Source organism: Trichomycterus rosablanca, chromosome 25 (genome assembly GCF_030014385.1).
Source record: "Trichomycterus rosablanca isolate fTriRos1 chromosome 25, fTriRos1.hap1, whole genome shotgun sequence".
NCBI lineage: Eukaryota > Metazoa > Chordata > Actinopteri > Siluriformes > Trichomycteridae > Trichomycterus > Trichomycterus rosablanca.
The window spans coordinates 5,996,839-6,016,743 of record NC_086012.1 but is presented as its reverse complement, the minus strand read 5'-3'; the positions used below and the strand labels follow the sequence as shown (position 1 = coordinate 6,016,743).

At 41.9% G+C, this 19,905-nt stretch overlaps 1 protein-coding gene across 2 annotated transcripts in view; it reads left to right on the top strand.

Annotated features, from left to right (window-relative positions):
* The window catches only part of LOC134302897 (kinesin-1 heavy chain-like), a 39,225-nt gene extending 19,915 nt beyond the window's left edge, over window positions 1-19,310 (top strand). Inside the window, exons 10-26 of one of the 2 annotated variants that reach the window (XM_062988150.1) lie at window positions 1,453-1,598; window positions 1,925-2,073; window positions 4,122-4,330; window positions 4,415-4,483; window positions 5,458-5,664; window positions 7,228-7,371; window positions 7,679-7,864; window positions 10,836-10,953; window positions 11,055-11,104; window positions 11,824-11,933; window positions 12,863-12,964; window positions 13,571-13,631; window positions 13,721-13,792; window positions 13,875-13,979; window positions 14,452-14,668; window positions 16,009-16,153; window positions 16,623-19,310. In XM_062988150.1, the coding sequence (XP_062844220.1) occupies window positions 1,453-1,598; window positions 1,925-2,073; window positions 4,122-4,330; window positions 4,415-4,483; window positions 5,458-5,664; window positions 7,228-7,371; window positions 7,679-7,864; window positions 10,836-10,953; window positions 11,055-11,104; window positions 11,824-11,933; window positions 12,863-12,964; window positions 13,571-13,631; window positions 13,721-13,792; window positions 13,875-13,979; window positions 14,452-14,668; window positions 16,009-16,153; window positions 16,623-16,626 (2,094 nt within the window). In that variant the 3' untranslated portion in view covers window positions 16,627-19,310. Of the gene's footprint in view, window positions 1-1,452; window positions 1,599-1,924; window positions 2,074-4,121; window positions 4,331-4,414; window positions 4,484-5,457; window positions 5,665-7,227; window positions 7,372-7,675; window positions 7,865-10,835; window positions 10,954-11,054; window positions 11,105-11,823; window positions 11,934-12,862; window positions 12,965-13,570; window positions 13,632-13,720; window positions 13,793-13,874; window positions 13,980-14,451; window positions 14,669-16,008; window positions 16,154-16,622 lie in introns of both variants that reach the window. The other variant, XM_062988149.1, reaches the window with a different exon arrangement.
* The last annotated feature ends 595 nt before the right edge of the window (window positions 19,311-19,905 follow it).

The following is a 19,905-nucleotide window of genomic DNA, read 5'->3' as shown; positions in this document are numbered from 1 at the left end:
AATATCCGCCAGCTCCGTGATGTCGTCATGGAGGAGTGGAAAAGCATTCCAGTGGCAACCTGTGAAGCTCTGGTAAACTCCATGCCCAGGAGAGTTAAGGCAGTTCTGGGAAATAATGGCGGCCACACAAAATATTGACACTTCAGGAACTTTCACTAAGGGGTGTACTCACTTTTGTTGCTGGTGGTTTAGACATTAATGGCTGTATATTGAGTTATTTTGAGGGAAGAATAAATTTACACTGTTATATAAGCTGCACACAGACTACTTTTCATTGTGTCAAAGTGTCATTTTGTCAGTGTTGTCCCATGAAAAGATATACTTAAATATCTGCAGAAATGTGAGGAGTGTACTCACTTTTGTGATACACTGTATATCAGTGTGTTGTTCCATTAGGGATATAATCCACTTGTTTTTCCTTCTTGGTGGTCATCTTGTATGTTTCCAGAATATTTTCAGAATACTTCCAGAATACATAAATCCATTTTCAGCTGTGTTTATCCACCAAACTAACGAAAACCGTCTTCGGATCATTTATTTTCTCAGCTTTTGTGGTTAAAAGCTGAAACTGGTAATTCGATAACTAAGCTGACATTCATACCTCCACAACCAATAAAGAGAGAGTTTTTCACTGCCAGATCACCTAAAAAAAAAGGATATATTTCTTTGGATTAAAGGACTGGAGGATTAGAACTGAAATTCCGCTCAAAATCTGAATTCGGAAGCTCTGATTGGTTTATACAGCTGTTTATCAAGGCCTGAACCACGACTGAAACTCTGGAACAAATGAACTGATTCATGGAGTTGTTTACGCACAACACCATAATGAAATAGAGTGAGCGAAACGAATGAATCTTAGAATGAGTCATAGATAAGAGCACAGCTCCCTGATTCGATTCCAATGAATAATTCATTTGAAAAGAGTCGTTTCTGACTCTTTACTCAGTGGTTCAGTGATGCTTTGTCATAGACTTAAATAACTCCAGATCAGAATTACTTAGAAGCTAATGATTTGGCATGGTGATTTGCCACAGAATTAAATTGTTAGTAATGGAATATAATATTATAATATTATTACTAATATATAGAATATCATACTCATATAATAAAATATAGCCAGTTCTATGCGACCATGGAACGCATTATCAGGTTTTCCATACATCCTGATTGGAAAAAAGTACCTTGAAACTTGCTCCCAGAACCAATTGAGGTTGAGTTTCATGGAACCGCTGTATATGAAATCAAATGTTGATAGCAAGACAGGCCTTTTCATCCAGCATCAATGTTTTTAACTGAATGGGCACAAATTCCCACAGATACACACCAAAATCTTTTGTAAAACCTTTCTCATGTAGTGGAGGCTATTATAGCCATATAGTTTAACTGAGGGGTCTTACGTTTTTTGTATCTTTTATATCTGAACTCATGTGTCATCATGTGTCCATCCTGCAGACGTACGTTCCCTACAGAGACAGTAAGATGACGAGAATCCTGCAGGACTCTCTGGGGGGCAACTGCAGGACAACCATCATCATCTGCTGCTCCCCGTCAAACTACAACGAGGCCGAGACCAAAACTACACTCATGTTCGGACAAAGGTGATCACACAGAGACACTTTTCCCTTACTTGGATTGTTTTTATTTGGATATACTTCATTCCTCTGTACACTGTGACCACCATGACGACATCACTTACATGGTTAATGTCCAATCTATCAAGGAACAAAAGGGAACAAAGTCAGTTTAGTTAACATGCTGTGAATGGCGTAGTTACACACTGTGCAGCACCCGGGATGCTTTTGGGGACACAATCAGGAATGCAGCACTGGTAGAATTGTATAAGACTAAATTGGAAAATATAATAGTAATAAAAGAATGACACTAGATATAATAAAGGAGAAAAATAAGGGGATTGTGTGTTTAGGGCGAAGACGATTAAGAATACAGTGTGTGTGAACGTGGAGCTGACTGCCGAACAGTGGAAGAAGAAGTATGAGAGGGAAAAAGAGAGGAACAAGGTCCTGCGGAACACCATCACCTGGTTAGAGAACGAACTCAACCGCTGGAGAAACGGTAAGGAAACATGCTCCGTGTTCACACAAGGCACAAACACTGACTGGCGACACCAGTGGCTGAATAATGAGTGATTTGGTGCTGTTTTATTTATGCACAGACCACAACTCTTTCTTATTCGCTTATACCTTTGGTAAATTCGCACGCCCTGATCTTCACGCTCCTCCACTTTCTGTACAGGCGCCTTGGGCTGCTAACAAGGGTCCTTGTAAAGCGTTGAGGACCCCACCCACTTTTCCGTCCGGTCTTTTTTCCACACAACAGACTTAATGGCCAATTTTGTCTGCTGCAGCCACTGCCAATTATGCCCACTAGGGGGCGCCAAGCCAACCGGTAGCAGAGCTGCTACAAGAATTACTCAAATCACTTTATGGTGCCACCTAGCCACACCCATTGCTAACAGGTGTATAAAATACATGAATGAATCTCTATCCACCAAATAAATTACCGAAAGGCAGCTAGAAGGCAGATGCATATTTGTTATTGATCGGTATGGGCCAGCAGCAGTAGCCTATGGATAAATATTTAGCGAGTTCCTCCTACGCATCAGTCGTGCTGATGGCAAGAATGAAAAGACGTTTCCAACCAGGCCAGCAGGGCTGGCGTAAGATAGGAAAGGGTTCAGTTCTATGCTTTCAATTTGTGCCAACAGTTTGGGAAAGGTCACATGACTCCAGTGCATGAAGTGAGATCCATAAAGACATGGGCTGCATCCGATGTAGCGTCCATACAAGTAGGCAGTGCGCACTGCTCGGCCGGTAAAGCAGTATGCTCTTTCAGTACGCAACTGTCTTCCTAATGTCATATGATGCATGACTTCACATCACCACAGTTAAAGCCACTATTTATTAAAAGCCTCACTCGCTCAGGTGGCGCAGCGGTAAAAACACGCGCTGCAACCAGGGCTGGATCTCGAAAGTGCGTCGTTTCGAATCAAGCTCTGCCTTCTCCGGTCGAGGCTGGGCGGCTATATGAACAACGATTGGCCTGTTGTTCGGGTGGGGGGCGGGATTCGAGACCGGACGGGATACTCTCTCAGGACTGGGGCGGTTGCGCCCTCTGCTGGCTGGTCGGTGGCACCTGCATGGAGACGGGAGAGGGTGCGGCGGAGTGTGTGATCCTCTGTGCACGGTGCTCTACCGCGCTGCACTCGTCAAGTGTGGGTGATAAGACGGTCGATTGGCTGTGCACGTGTCGGAGGAGGCGTGGAACGGCCTCGTCAGCCCCAATCAGGAGCAGGGACCGGCATTAGTGAGAGGATGATTGACGGGATGAAATTGGACGTGCTCATTTTATATTAAGAAAAAAAAAAAAAGCCTCACTCGCCAGGCCGCTCAAGTGGCACAGCGGTAAAACACACACCAGAACACCAGAGCTGGCCGGGCTGAGCGGCCACATGAACGACGATTGGCCTGTTGTTCATAAAGGGGTGGGATATTAAGCCGGATAGGGACTCTCTCATAACTGATGCAACTACGACCTCTGCTGGCTGATTGCCGCCGGCACAGAGACGGGGAATGAGTGCTGTCAGGGTGTGTCTCTCCGTACACAGTGCTGATCCGCATTGCACTCGTCAAGTGTAGGTGACAAGATGCATACGGCTGCTGCCCACGTGTCGGAGGGGGCATGGGGGTTGGCTTCGTTCTCCTCAGTGAGAGCCGGGGTCGGCATTAGTGGAGAGGAACCATGAATTATGGGATAGGTTATCGGATTACAGTGTGCTGTGTTTGCATACTCACAAATGGCTGCCCATGCAGTACGTCATCCGGGTACTTTTCCTGTACTGTTTAATGTTTGCTACGTATTCGGACACACTACCCGCTCTCGCATACTGCTTTCGCATACTGTTCAGTATGCGATTTGAGACGCAGCAACGGTTTGTTGGGGAGAAACTCCAGTTATATCAGTCAGGGGGTCTGAATACCTACTGAATCCACAGTACATGCATTTATTATCCACGTTCTGTGATCAGCTTGTCTCTAAACGTCTTGTGTTTCAATAACAATCAGTAACGGCAGGCCATTGTTGTGCATGTGTTTGATCGTCAGGCGAGACAGTCCCCGTGGACGAGCGCTACGACAAAGAGAAGGCTAACATGGACACGCTGGCTCTGGATAACGCTGTGATTAACGATATGTCCGCCTCGACCCCGGGAGTCAACTCGCTTCCCGGAGCCCCCGGGGCTCGGCTCACGGACGCAGAGAAGCAGAAGTGTGAGGCGGAGCTTACTAAACTCTACAAACAGCTGGATGATAAAGTAAGCGCACACACCTGTGAACACTGATTAAACATCTGGTCATGGTTCATTATAACCTTGTTTTTTTTGTTTTTTTACCTTTAGGATGATGAGATCAATCAGCAGTCTCAACTGGTTGAGAAACTCAAACAGCAAATGCTGGACCAGGATGAGGTCAGTATTTTTAGGATTTTAGGATCACTGAGTCAGTTTGCATGTGTAGAATAATTCTCAGCTGTACCCCCTGGTCAGGGTTGAGGCGGGTCTGGGTCAACCGGGAAACCCTAGCCTCAAGGCAGGAATACCCAGGACAGGGCGCCAATCATGTCTGGGAAGATGCACCATTGCTGGACCACCTAAGCGTCCCATCAGAGTCATTGTAAAGGCCTTGCGATGGATTGGCGTCCTGTTTGCCCAGTGATTCTGCCGAAACCAGACCCACCACGACCCTGTCCAGGATTAAGCGATTGAAAAAAAGAACAGCTGGGTTATATGACACAATTGGTCGTGTTTGAGGGAGGGAGGGTTGAGTAGGGTCTCTTCTCACCGCTGTTGCGGTGGGTGGCATAAAATAGCATCGTGGGGCACCCAGGTGGCACAGCGGGATATTCAGTTCGAATCTCGGCTCGGTGGTCTGGGCGCCCTTTAGCAGGCACAATTGGCAGTGACTGCAGCAGACTAAATCGGCCACCAGTCTGCTGGGTGGGAAAGGCCGGACTAATAAGTGGGTGGGGTCTTCAAACGCTGTGTAAGGATCCTGATTAGTAAGAAGGGGTCAAGAGGACTGCGTACACGTCGGAGGGGGGTGTGGGGCAAGTGAATATACCCTTCCTGGGTGCGATCGGGATCCCCAGCAGCAGAACATCAATTGGCTGTTGTTAAAATGTTAAAATCAGGGGAGAAGGGAGAAAATGCATAAGTAGAGCATCATGGATGTTCTTTTTCCCTTTAATTTGTCACTTGTTTGTACCTGCCTGCCTGTCACAATAGCTCCCATGCCACTATATAGACGTGCACATGCAAATATTTTGGAACCATAGCTTTAAATAGGGGTGTATTCTTTATTTTTTTACCACCAGGGTGGCTATCAATATCTTAGCATTAATACAGGCTCAGTGTGTCAAATTCCTAATGCGCTCATGTTCCAGCTCTTAGCCTCGTCGCGGCGGGACCATGACAACCTGCAGTCGGAGCTCACGAGGCTCCAGGTGGAGAACGAGGCATCTAAAGAGGAGGTGAAGGAGGTTCTGCAGGCTCTGGAGGAGCTCGCCGTCAACTACGATCAGAAGAGTCAAGAAGTGGAGAACAAGACCAAGGAATTCGAAGCCCTCAGCGAAGAGCTCAACCAAAAATCTGTAAGTACGAGGGGGTTGTGTGTGTTCAGGGGTTCTCAAGTCTTGAGCGTTTGAGTCGAAGTCTAGTTGACTTAATTGAACCTACATAGACATGGTGCTTCTCAAGAACTATATGGCCACAAGAATGTAGAATGTTCACCATGCACTTGTTCCACGCCCTGACTAGGCATAACATTTTGACCACTGACGGGTGAAGTGAATAACACTGATTATCTCTTCATCACGGCACCTGTTATATTAGACAGCAAGTGAACATTTTATCCTCAAACTCGATGTGTTAGAAGCAGGAAAAATGAACAAGCGTGAGGATTCGAGTGAGTTTGACAAGGTCCAAATTGTAATGGCTAGACGACTGAATCAGAGCATCTCCAAAACTGCAGCTCTTGTGGGATGTTCCCGGTCTGCAGTGGTCAGTATCTATCAAAACTGGTCCAAAGAGCCGCTCAGGTGGCGCAGCGGTAAAAACACACGCTGGAACCAGACCTGGGATCTCGAATACATCGTATCGAATCTCAGCTCTGCCTACCGGCTAAGGCTGAGCCGCCACATGAACAACGATTGGCCTGTTGTTCAGATTTGGGCGGGACTAAGCCGGATAGGGTCTCTCTCCTATGACTGGTGCAATTACGACCTCCGCTGGCTGATCGATGGCGCCTGCACAGAGATGAGAAAAGAGTGCTCTCAGGGTGTGTCCTCTCTACACAACGCTGCACTGCACTCGTCAAAGTGTAGGTGATGAAATGCATACAGCACGCTGCCTACGTGTAGGAGGGGGCGTGGGTTAGCTTCGTTCTCCTCAATCAGAGCGGGGATCGGCATTGGTGGAGAGGAGGCATGACGCAGTCGGGCAATTGGACGTGTTAAAAGGGGAGAAAATGCATTAAAAAAAATGCATTAAGTGCATACAGTAAGTGGTCCAAGGAAGGAACAGTGGAAAACCGGCGACAGGGTCATGGGCGACCAAGGCTCGTTGATGCACGTGGGGAGCGAAGGCTGGCCCGTGTGGTCCGATCCTACAGACGAGCTACTGTAGCTCAAATTGCTGAAGAAGTTAATGCTGGTTCTGATAGAAAGGTGTAAGAATACACAGTGCATCAAAAGGGGGACCAACACAATATTAAGAATGTGGTCATAATGTTATGCCTGATCGGTGTAAACAGCCCGTAATAATGTCCATAAAAATGTACACTTCATTTTATTATTCACTTCATTTTTATCTACTGCTTGTCCTGGTCAGGGTTGCGTCAGGCCCAGAAAGAGGCCCAGTTAATCACATGGCTTCGGCCATCCTCACCCCTCAGACGTAGCCAATCATGTTTGTGTAACGCCTGGTCGGCCACCAATGATAGAATCCGGTATCGAATCAGCACGTGTTTTAAAAAAATCATACACTTAGTACCTTCCTCGAACCCCTTTTCTAGCATTTTTGTTAATAACTACAACACCAGTGAGGTCTAACACACACACACACACACACACACTGACAGCATGACCATCTGCCTACAAAAAAATCCTGCCATTGCAATATAAGTGTTAAAATACTGTTTTCTCTGTTATCCTCAGACCATCCTGACCTCTATAGACTCAGAGCTGCAGAAGCTGAAGGAAATGACCAATCACCAGAAGAAGAGAGTGACGGAGATGATGTCCTCGTTGCTTAAAGACCTGGCTGAGATTGGGATTGCTGTGGGGAGCAATGACATCAAGGTAAATTTGACTAGGCGCTTTTTTTTTTAAGAAAGGACACGTATTTATTTATCGCAGGGCCCTGGCCACCCTTGGTATTTAGACTCCTGTATGTAGGCTGATAGCATCGCTGGGGATGTGAACCCTGGATCCCGGTGATTGATGCCGCCTGCATCAATCCGAGTCGAGGAATAACGCTGATCAGGGTGTGTCTCTCCGTACACAAAGCTGATCCGCACATGAACCCGCACTACTGCACACGTGACGGAGGGGGCGTGTTGCCTCACCTCTAATACCCACCCACTCCGTATGTTTCCTCTCTCAGCAGCATGAAGGCAGTGGCATGATCGACGAGGAGTTCACCGTAGCCAGGCTGTACATCAGCAAGTTGAAGTCGGAGGTGAAGACGATGGTGAAACGCTGTAAGCAGCTGGAGAGCGTCCAGTCGGAGAGCAATAAAAAGATGGACGAGAACGACAAGGAGCTCGCTGCGTGTCAGCTACGTATTTCACAGGTAACATTCAGTCTGTCATAGTGTCATATAAAACACTAACAATAAACCATCAGTACACAGAGGAACCAGAATCCTTTTATGTAGCAGATGTCACATGATTCGTTCACCATAAACCTGGGTGCATATTATTGCTTACGGCAATGTTTAAGTCTGCTGGCATGCTAGCAGTTTGCTTCATCCTATTGGTTTGAATGGCCTGAGGCTTACTCTGTTAGCTTAGTAAGCCAAAACTGTGGCAGTGCGTGGGGACAGCCCATGATGTAATGTCTGTCTAAGTAGGCAGCTGCCCAGGTAGGCAGTAGGCAGCAAGGCAGATTAGTACATTTTCAGACAGACCCACAGTGATCATGGCAGTGATGTTGAATAGTAGGACCAACAAACACTGTGAATTATTAGCAAACAGTTTCATTTGTTAGGCAAATATTTTTATTATAATAGGCAGGCAGTCACATTGTGGTTATTATAAGATGGTAAGCAGAGTATTTTCTTCATGCTGGAGCATGATGCATAATATCCACATCATTATTAACATGTTTAACATGCAGTAAGACTCGACTAGAATAGAGAAGAATCTCTGAATGTGGGTGTAAGCAGAGCCTGTGCCTGTGCACTGACACTCTTAATTGGAGTCAAGCGTCTGTTGTTGATTAAAAATGTTAATGGGTGGCATGGCAGGGCTCTAGAGTGCGACCAATTTGGTCGCACATGCGACCTAATTTCTCAATGGTGCGACTAAAAAAAATCTCAGGTCGCACCGGTGCGACCAGGCGTCCGAGGGAAAGAAACAACAACAGACACACATTAGGCCAATATCATGGTCTAAACCAATCAGAGATAGCGAAGGGCGGGACAATATTGTAGCGGTGATATGTGAGCGACATTCAGCTCAGCCAATCAGAATGCAGCACCAGGTTTCTACATGTGCGTTCGGACGTTCTGCCGTAAGTTTAGTTTTGTATATGAGACTCGCCGGATGTCCCCAGAATGGAAGTTCGGGTTCTGGAGCTCGGCGGTGTAAAGTGTTGTAACGCTCACTTAAGTCCTGACTAAACAGTTAAAGTGACTCGACCCTGTCGTGTGCCTTTATTCCCACACCTCCACCACCGCACAGCAAAAGACCCGCAGCATCCCCACCGGACAGCGGCTAGGTGAGCCGACCCTCTACAGTAGCAAGTGGCTAATGCTAGCGGTAAAGTGCCGCGATAGTGAAAGTAAAAACACGACAATATTTTCGTTAAGTAAAATATAAAAATAACTAAAAGACCAAAATATATTACAATACATGTAGTCAAAATACGCAGTGAGTGCACCGCAAGCGATTTTGGGAATCTGTGTAAAAGATTCAGTAAAGCCGATAATATAATGCACTGCATTTAAGATTACACTCTAACACACACACAAACATATACATATAATTTTAAATATACACACACATATAAATAGATATACACACATACATACACATTTACTCTATTATTTTTATAATTTTTATAAGTGTGCTATAATTAGTCTGTAATACTATAATTAACTGTAAAGAAGACCATGGCCGGCAATAGTATATTTGTGACTGGTTCTAATACATTTCGAATTGAAAGGCTGAAAAAGCCCAATGCATCTATAAAACACATTACATGCCGCGATAAATGCACTGCCCAAGTGTCCCCTCTCCCCACTGCCCTTCATTGTCAGGCAGCAGCAAACAGATCATCAGACGAAACCATGTTGACCAGATTGTTAGTTATTTCCAAGTCAATATTGCCTGTGTGGACAGTGATTTAAAAAAAAAAAAAAAAAAGTGAACCTGTAAAACTGCGGTGTTAAATGCGATGCGGTCGAAAATTTGGGTGCACCTAACTTTTGTGCTGGTGCACCTAAGAAAAAAAGTTAGGTGCACCAGTGCAACCAGTGCAAAACGTTAGTCTAGAGCCCTGCTTAGTGGGTAGCACTATCGCCTCACAGCAAGAAGGTCCTGGGTTCGATTCCCAGGTGAAGCGGCCTGGGTCCTTTCTCTGTAGAGTTTGCATATTGTCCAAAGACATGCAGTTGAGGTGAATTGGAGATACTAAATCATCCATGGCTGTGCATTAAAAACTTGAGCTGATAAATCTTGTGTAACCAGTAACTACCTGTTCTGTCATGAATGTAACCAAAGTGTGTAAACATGACGTTAAAATCCTAATAAATAAATGAAATGTTAATTAATTTAATTTGTTTTCCAACAGCATTAATCGATCCATGACTTCTTTGGCAGATTAACTGGTCAATGACTGGCATCACTAATTTGGGAAAAAAAATAAAACAGCATTATTGCATCCCTATTTGAAAGCTATACTATTTCTTGCATGTATTTAATGCAGTGCGAGTCACTAGTAGTCACCAACCAAGCCCTCACTGCAGGTCATTTCCATCCACCATAATTGGAATAGAATGGTAATTACACACACTTATTGTAATTCTTAAATAATTCCCATGATCCGCTGCGGAAAACACACTAGCACACCAGAGCTGGGATTTCGAATACATCATATTAAATCTCAGCTCTGCCATCCGGCTGGGCGGCTGCATGAACAACGACTGGCTGTTGTTCATAAGGTGGGACAAGTCGTCTGATTGATTGCGTCTGCACAGAGTTGGGGAATAGTGCTGATCAGGGTGTGGCTCTCCGTACACAAGGCTGATCTGCATATGAACTCGCCTCGTGCAGGTGAAAAGATGCAGTCGGCTACCGCGCACGTGTCGGAGGGGGCGTGTAACAGTTTTGCTCTCCTCAACTGGGGTGGGGGTCAGCTCCAGTAGAGAGGAAGCATAACGCAATTGGGTATAAATTGGACGCATAAAAAAAAAAAAAGCATGAAAAAGAATTCCCATGATCCAATATATGATAGTTCAATAACATCGTTCTATAATTTCCATCAATGCTAGCATTTTGATTGGTCGCTTTTTTCCCCTTTCTCTCCTTGTCTTTCTCTAGCACGAGGCGAAGATCAAGTCCCTGACGGAATACCTGCAGAACGTGGAGCAGAAGAAGAGGCAGCTGGAGGAGAATGTTGACCAACTCAGTGAAGACCTGGTCAAACTCAGTGCTCACGGTACACACACGCGTTAGCTTGTTAACTCATCGATGTCTTTTTTCAAAGAACGATATTCCAAAAATTCTGAATTCTCTTGTTTCTCTTATTTGGGAATGCAGAGAAAGTCAATGCTATGGAGAAAGAGATCCAGAGCACCAATGAGGTGAAGGTAAGAAACACGCATCACAATACGTTATTCACTTTGACGTGAATCTCAGACCTGTAGACCCGAGATTCCTTCTAGTGCAACAGCACAGGCTGTGTTTTATTCCTTACTGTTGTTCTCATCTGTAAGACCCGGCTTCACGTGAACTGGAAATGAAATGGTAGACCGCATCCGAGACCGCATCCCATGTGCCTTATTTTACAAAGTGCACTATTACTGCTTTCCATTTAGTAGAGTGGTGAGCGATTTGGAACACAGCCGCTTGCACGACCCCTTATCTGATCAAGGAAAGTCAGATCACCACACGCCTCGTCCAACACACAGTGTTGTTAGGTTCAAACAAAGAGCCGTATCGCGTACGGAGAGCCACTGTGAGTTCTATGTGACTCCCTCACACTTGTGCTGGCACATATCATGGCAGGGAAAGACCCATCATACCTTTTCTCCTTCAAACATGGGTAATTGTGTTCGTGTGGACGCCTGACTGGGTCGATGGCTCTGCTGAGATTCCAACACACGAGTATCAACACTCTCCATATCACCTGAGTGCAAAATATGTTATAATCTACTGCACATTAAGCCCTTTGTTATGTATTAATTAATTAATTGATTTATTTTACATTTAGTCCATTAAGTGGCACACTGTATGTGCATGTATGTGGATTTTTCTCTTACCGCTAGTCATCAGGCTTTTAATAATGACCGTCTGTGTGTCTTGCTAGGAGACAGTGGAGAAGCAGATTCAGAGTCACAGAGAGGCTCATCAGAAACAGATCAGCAGCTTGAGGGATGAACTGGACAGCAAGGAGAAACTCATTACAGATTTACAAGAGTATGTGGCTACACATCCCAATAAAGAATAGAACACACACACACACACACTCACACTTCTGCATGAACCAATATGCACATACAGACTCTCACATTCTAAGTGTTTTATTCACATGCAGTCGTGGATGAAGTCTATTTTAGTTTATATGAGAACTCTCTGCAGAGGCTGCTTGTCTGTAAATGTTCTCCAACGAGAACATTTCCAAACGAGCAGCCTCATATCATAATGTTCTATAAAACAAATAATCACTGCCTATATTAAAAATATGTGGCAGAAAGAATGGGAAAAGCAAACACAGAACAAACTCTACAACATCCACCCCAACATCCAAGCACGACCAAAACTGCTGACTGGAAAGAGATTGTAACAGACGACATATACAAGTGGTCGTATTGGACACTCTCGCCTAACTCATACACACCCGGTGAAGGGAGAGCGCCCACTGATATGTGACCACTGTAATACACAAATAACCATTGAACATTAATCAACAAAGTGCACAAAATGTAACATAGAACGTCAAAGACTTGCAATACCAAATACAATGGTGGAAATTTTTTAACAAAACCAAAGCAGAGACCTAAAGACAGAACTAAGATCGAGAACTAAACACAGAAAGGACACCAGACAAAGAACATGAATAAATAACCTGTACATAATCTAGGCACCTATCTTGCTATGAGAATTACCAACGTGTGAACATGGCGTTAAACAATAAATAAATAAATAATTAAATAATCATGATGTCCAAACCTCAATATTTTACTATGCTTGATGTTGGGATTATTCTGTACCCGCAACGATTCTGTCTTCAAATAAAAAAAAATTAAAAAAACCACACAACACACTTGGCTTAAGTTTTTTATGAATTACTTTATTCCCTTCATGATTACCAATCTATCTTTTTCTCTCTCACTTTGTGTCTTTAGTCAGAACCAGAAGATCATGTTGGAGCAGGAACGACTGAGGGTCGAACACGAGAAACTCAAATCCGCTGATCAGGACAAGAGTCGCAAACTGCAGGAACTCACGTAAGAATGCGATGTTCATTTAAATAATAGAAGTTTGGGTTTCCAACACCCAAATACCAAAATAATATTGATAAAGGCATTTATATTCTTAATAATCTCATGTTTGTGTGTGTTTCTGTCTGTCTCTCTGTGTCTCTGTGTGCATCTCTGTATGTTTCTGTCTGTCTCTTTTTTTCTTGTTTCTTTTTGTGTGTCTCTGTGTGCACCTCTGTATGTGTTTCTTTGTGTGTCTTTTTTCTTGTTTCTTTCTCTGTGTGTACTTCTGTGTGTTTTTCTCTTTGTGTATCTCTGTGCCTTTGTTGGTGTGTATGTGTGTGTGTCTCTCTGTGTGTTTGTCTCTGCTTGTGCCTTTCTCTTTGTGTGTTTGTGTGTGTCTCTGTGTCTGTGTGTATCTTTTTGTGCCTTTCTGTCTTTGTGTGTGTCTATCTGTTTGTGTGTTTCTGGGTGTGTCTCTGCGCCTGTGTGCCTTTCTCTCTTTGTGTGTCTGTATGTGTGTATGTGTCTGTCTCTGTGTCTCTGTGTGTGTGTGTGTGTCTGTTTGTGCCTTTTCTTTGTGTTTGTGTCTGTGTGTGTGCATGCTTTTTTCCTGTGTGTGTGTGTGATCAGTGTGATGCAGGATCGTAGGGAACAGGCCAGGCAGGACCTGAAAGGTTTGGAGGAGACAGTGGTGAGTAGAAACAGAGGAATAACACAAAGTAAATGTTGCTTCTTTAAAATTGTTTAGTTACTGAGTTCTGTTCTTCACTTCTTTATAAGGCCAAAGAACTTCAGACTCTCCATAACCTCAGGAAGCTGTTCGTTCAAGATCTGGCAACCCGTGTTAAAAAGGTATGGGTAACACAAAAAAGAAGGAATTTACTCTGTTATTCAGGGTTTAGATTTGTGTTCTGATGGATTTATGTGCTTACAGAGTGCAGAGATGGATTCTGAAGACACTGGTGGCAGCGCAGCACAAAAACAGAAGATTGCGTTTCTAGAGAACAATCTAGAACAGCTTACCAAGGTCCACAAACAGGTAAAATAAACGTGTGCAGCAGGCTAATCAGCACGGCTGTTGACCAGCCGAGCACCTGCAATTTTGCCTTCTGCTGGCTGGTTAAGGGCATCTGCACAGAGATAGTGAATAAAGGGGATAAATCTGTGCTCTGTGTGTGGTTCTGTCTCTGGAGGGTGTGTTAGGTCAGGGTAGGGGTCTGCAACAGTGGAAGAAAATTACAGCTGTGGAATTGGATATGTCTAGATTGGAAGAAAAAGAGAACAAATTCAGAAATAAAGAAAGAAATGACTGATGCCACAACTAGTCGTTTTAGAGCATGATTCAGAACAACATGAAATAATTGTGGACACTAAAGTAAAAAAGGCACTTTTGATTAAGCAGAACTGTGTGTGAGAGAGATGTAAGGTATTATACGAAGGATAATATGCGACTCATTATAATAACGTAATCATAATAACGTCTGTTTCTCTTTCTCTCTCTCTATGTTCAGCTGGTGCGGGATAACGCAGATCTGCGCGGTGAGCTGCCCAAGCTGGATAAGCGTTGGCGGGCGACATCCGAGCGTGTTAAAGCTTTGGAGACGGCGCTGAAGGAGGCCAAAGAGAACGCAGTACGCGATCGAAAGCGCTACCAACAAGAAGTGGACCGTATCAAAGAGGCTGTGAGAGCCAAAAACATGGCACGTCGTGGGCACTCTGCACAAATCGGTAAATTCCCTTACTCATTTGCTTAATGCCATGCTCAGCCCACTCGACACAAATCACTCCACAGAGCCTAAATAGAAATAAAGAAAAACAGGCAAAAGTGGGTTTGATGTGTATCATGTAAATGCAGCCAACAAGTCTATTAAAAATACAGTATATATGAATCATACATTTGCAAGCTAGCAATAATAATAATAATATTGATGATGATGATAGAAGTAATAATAATAGAAAAAAATAATAATAACAGTAACTATAATAATCATAATATTAATAATAATAAAATAACAGCAGTAACAATAGTAATGGTAATAAAATAATAAAATATTATTATTATTAAAATACAAATAATAGTAATAATAATAAAAGTAGCAGTAATTGTAATAATCATAATATTAATAATAATAAAATAACAGCAATACCATAGTAATAATAATATTAATAATAGTAATAATGGTAATAAAATAATAAAATATTATTTTTATTATTATTATAATAATAAAAATAAAAATAATAGTAATAATAATAATGGGAATACAATTAATAATATTAATTAATAAGTAATAATTAATAATAATAATGGTAATAGTAATTATATTGTAGTAAAATAAAATTATTTATTAATAATAACTAATAAAATTATTAATTAATATTATAATAATAGTAAGAAGCTAGCAATAATAATAATATTAATAATAATAATACTAATAGTAATAATAATTAAACTAATAATAATAGTAATAATAATAATAATGGGAATACAATTAGTAATATTAATTAATAATTAATAATAATAACAATAATCATAATATAATGGTAATAGAAATTATACTATATTAAAATAAAATAATTTATTAATAATAACTGTAATAAAATTAATAATAAATATTATAATAATAGTAAGAAGCTAGCAATAATAATAATGATAATAGTAATAATAATAACAATAATAATAATAATTATAGTAATAATAGTATTTATAATAGTAATAACAGTAATAATAATAATCGTAATTAAATAATAAAAATATTATTATAATTATTATAATAATGAAAATAAAAAATAATAGTAATAATGGGAATAGAATTATTCTTAGTAGTAGTAGTAATAATAATGGTAATAAAAATTATAATAATAATATTATTATTATTATAAACACAAATTATTGTTAATAATAATAACAACAATAATAATAATGCCAAATAAAACTCCATAAATACAAACTGATTTTAATTAAAGATGGAATCACGAATCACACACACACAGTGTTTCTAATTATGTTGTGTTTAAAGCCATGCTAATCCACAGCTTGTCTATTCTTTGTTTTTTTCCTGTGTCTTCAGCCAAACCTATTCGGCCAGGGCAGCCTCCTGTAGCCTCTCCCACTCACCCTGTCGTAGTGCGTGGAGGAGGAGGAGGTGGCGGCTTGTTCCAGAACAATCAGCCAGTGGCTATCAGAGGGGGCATGACTAACAAACAGGAGAACAGGTTGGTAAAATTACAAAGAGAACGTCAAAAAGTATGTGGTTACCCATTCTAATTATTATGCACAGGTGTTTCAGTGACACCCGATGGAAAAGTTTCGTGCATGGAGAGCCACGCCCCAATCTCTGCTCTCCACTTTTATGTACATGTGCCCTGGGTGACCAGGGTCCTTACACAGCATTGGTAACCCCACCCCTTTTTAGACCAGTCTTTTCCCACCCAGCAGACTAGTGGCCAATTTTGTCTGCTACAGGTATTGACTAATTGTACCTGATAGGGGACGGCCAGTTGGCTGCTAGCAGAGCAAAGATTCGAGTAGTTCAGAATCCCAGCGCTGGTGTGCTAGTGGAATATCCCCAAAAAAATACCTCCCACATGCTTTAAAAGTCCTATATTCCAAAAGAAAAAAGACTCTGGTCAGTCTATCTAGTCAGTCAATGATCTAACTCTTTCTCTCTTTCTTTCCATTCAGTTGAAGATGGAATGCACTTTAGTACCACGCTGGATGCTGGATGCTGATATCGCTATGGAAACCTGTCATTCCATTCCACACGGTCTCTCTCGCCTGCACATGTGGGATGTTTGAAATCGAAATATTTATGGACAGTTTTGCTCCCTGATCGGTTTTCTTCTATTGAAAATAATGAATTATTAATGCACACACATGCACCCACACATACTCTCATATAAAAACGAATCAAGAATCCAAAGCAAGCAAATGAAGAAAAGCCAGACGGCTGGAAGCCTGCCTGATTTGTTTTGAATGTATATATTCTGTATCCTGCAGCTTGACGTACTCGTCTTTCGGCTCGCCTGCACCACGCCGCACTGATTAAACACATCCACGCTAAACAGAAGGTGATTACTGGGTTTTAACTGTTCCCACAACGTCACTACATACTAGATCCAGTAAACTTAAGCTTGGTGGGGATAAGCAACCAACCACTCCCTACACCCCACCAAAACTATGTGATATGTAATTTGATAGTGTACAGGTCTATTGTATGGTAATGACTGTATGGGTAGATTAGGGTGACGGTTTTTACCTTATAAGGAGTGAACCTTTCTGCATTCACGAGATCATTCTTGGCATTTGTAAAAAAAAAAAAAAAAAAAAAAAAAAAAACATTACTGTTCATTGTAATGGTGTTTTTTACAGGGAAATGGTTACATCTGGCTGTATTTGAATGGAAAAGGCTTTGAAGGTGATTGGGAGCTGAGATCTTTATTCCTTGGATGACCCAAGTGCATCATAACTGCGTGTAATTATTGTAGATTTTTCATCACTCCACATATTTCTTTTTAAAAGTGATAGAATATTTTATGCATGGGTGGCACGGTGGCTAAGTGGGTAGCACTGTCTCCTCACAGCAAGAAGGTCCTGGGTGCGAAGGTTGCATGATCTCCCCGTGTCCGCGTGGGTTTCCTCCCACAGTCTAAAAACATGCAGTCGGGTTAATTGAAGACACTGAATTGTCCCATAGGTACAGTGCATTGTAGTGCCGGTCCCAAGCCCGGATAAATAGGGAGGGTCGTATCAGGATCACGATCCGCCGGCGACCCCTAACGGCAGCCGCCGAGGAAATAGAGAGTGTATTTTATGCATCAGTGTGTTGTGGTGGTTTGTGTGCTCTGTAAACATGTTCTTCTTCACTGAAATAGTTAATAGTAATAGGTAGTAGTCTTGTGAATGCAGCATCGTGCTGCCTTCACTACTACTATTCTGGCATACATTAAAAATGCTGGTTTTATTTATTTCAGTCCATCGAAATCCATTCAGATTTAGCAGGGTGGTGACGGAAATGTACCTTGACACAGTCATGAAAGTGAAGCATAATTGTAATTTTTACCAGTGGGTGATGGGAACGTTTGTGACACACAGGCTCATGTATGAGTAAATAGTATGTGATTTATGCTTCTCATTGGGTTTTTCATTTTCACCGCTCGTAAACACACCAGCAATGGACAGCAATGCTTTTTTTCTATTACTTGCCAAGTGTATCAGTGTAAATGCAGATTTAAGGTCATTTTTTTAATGGTTAAAGGTGATTAGATGAGGGTTCTGTTGGTGAATAATCAAACATGACAAAATTTAAATCACTATCTGGATTACATTATATTTTTTGCATCCTACACAAAATAGAGCAAACATTTCCTTATACTACCTGCCTAATGTTGTTTTACTGCTCCAGAGTCTAATAGAGGCATGTTTTAAACCACTCCATCTGTGGATTACACTATATTTTCTGTCTTCATGCAAATACAAAACATATATACAGTATATCGAACAGTCATTTATCAATGGATTTCAAACCACGAAATTTGCCTTTCCACTCCTCCAGGGTCTAATGATGTCATGCTTTAAACCAATTGGCCTGGATTACACAGTAAATCATCCAGCCTTCCTGTTCCAGTTCGTAGTGCTCCAGATGACAAGCTCTTGTGCAAGATGCACCTGATGAGGTTCATAGTCGTGGTTGGTCCACAACACCAAACACTGGACGTTGGTCAGACATCCGCTCTATACAGCGCCACATACCCACACAAGTAGCCAGTTTACTTTTTGCATGCTTTTAGAAGTGTAGAGGGGTGGAACTCGTGACACAGTGAAAGAACAAGCAAAATATCTAACATAGTGGAGGCCAGGACCAAACCCAGATCCTCAAAATCTGCATAATTTATTCAACAATTCTTGAAGGTTTTATTAATACCTTAATCAATTAGCTGGTATTGATAAATTTCTAATCAAATTTGTATTGTGAGAGTTGCAGCTTACAATCGGCTCCTTCTTGGTTACTTGAAACAACTGGCTAACTGATTCTAGTGTGTTCACATCGACACTCCTGATCTGGATGCTTAATTCCTCTTGAATAGCAATATCCTGAGGATACACCAAAACATATCATCTGTTCATGGGATGTACTACAATACATTGCAATAAAAAAAGCCCTGTTTGACTGGGTAGTAAGGCCATAGTAAAAAAAAAAACAATAAAAGACAAATGGATAAAGGTGCTGGATCATTCCAAATGGAAATGGGCACAAATGGACAGTTTTAGGAGAAAAGTAGGGTTTGGGGTTAATGATAATGATGTTGCCTTTTTTGGAGAGACTGCATGATGTAATTGTATGTGTGATTAAATAAATATGATCAACCATGATGCTACAATTCAATTCTTTGGTTCCAGTACTGATTTAGCCATTGATTAGCTGGTATTGGGTGGTAACAGGAGATGAAGTGAAGCGACATTGCAGTGACTTTGTACAGCACATTTGGCTCCAATCATATACCAGAGATGGGGACTCGAGTCCGAGTCGCACACAGCGACTTCAGACTTGACTCGGACTCGTTTCAAATGACTCGGACTCGTGACTCGCAAAAAATGGCTTGTGGACAACAAATGTCAGCAACATTAGTTACATCTGGCAGTTATATATATATAACACACGCAATGGGTAAATGTTCCAGCCAGCTTCCGGCGTAGTGATGAAGTGCCGCTCCCTACTCCCTACACAGTTTGAAGTGTTTACCTTTGGATTGCAATCTCACTTAAAATGCTGGAATACCCTACGTAGTGCACTTCACAGGAACAACTAATGTAAATGGAACGCTCCTACAGAATTGGCGCTAATGGTTGAAAGAACCGCTTTCTGAACCAATCAGACCTTCTGATTTTAATTTTTAGTAAGAAATGCTGTTATTTGCATGTATGTAGTTTGCAGCATCACACATGATGCGTCAATGAAACACTTTTA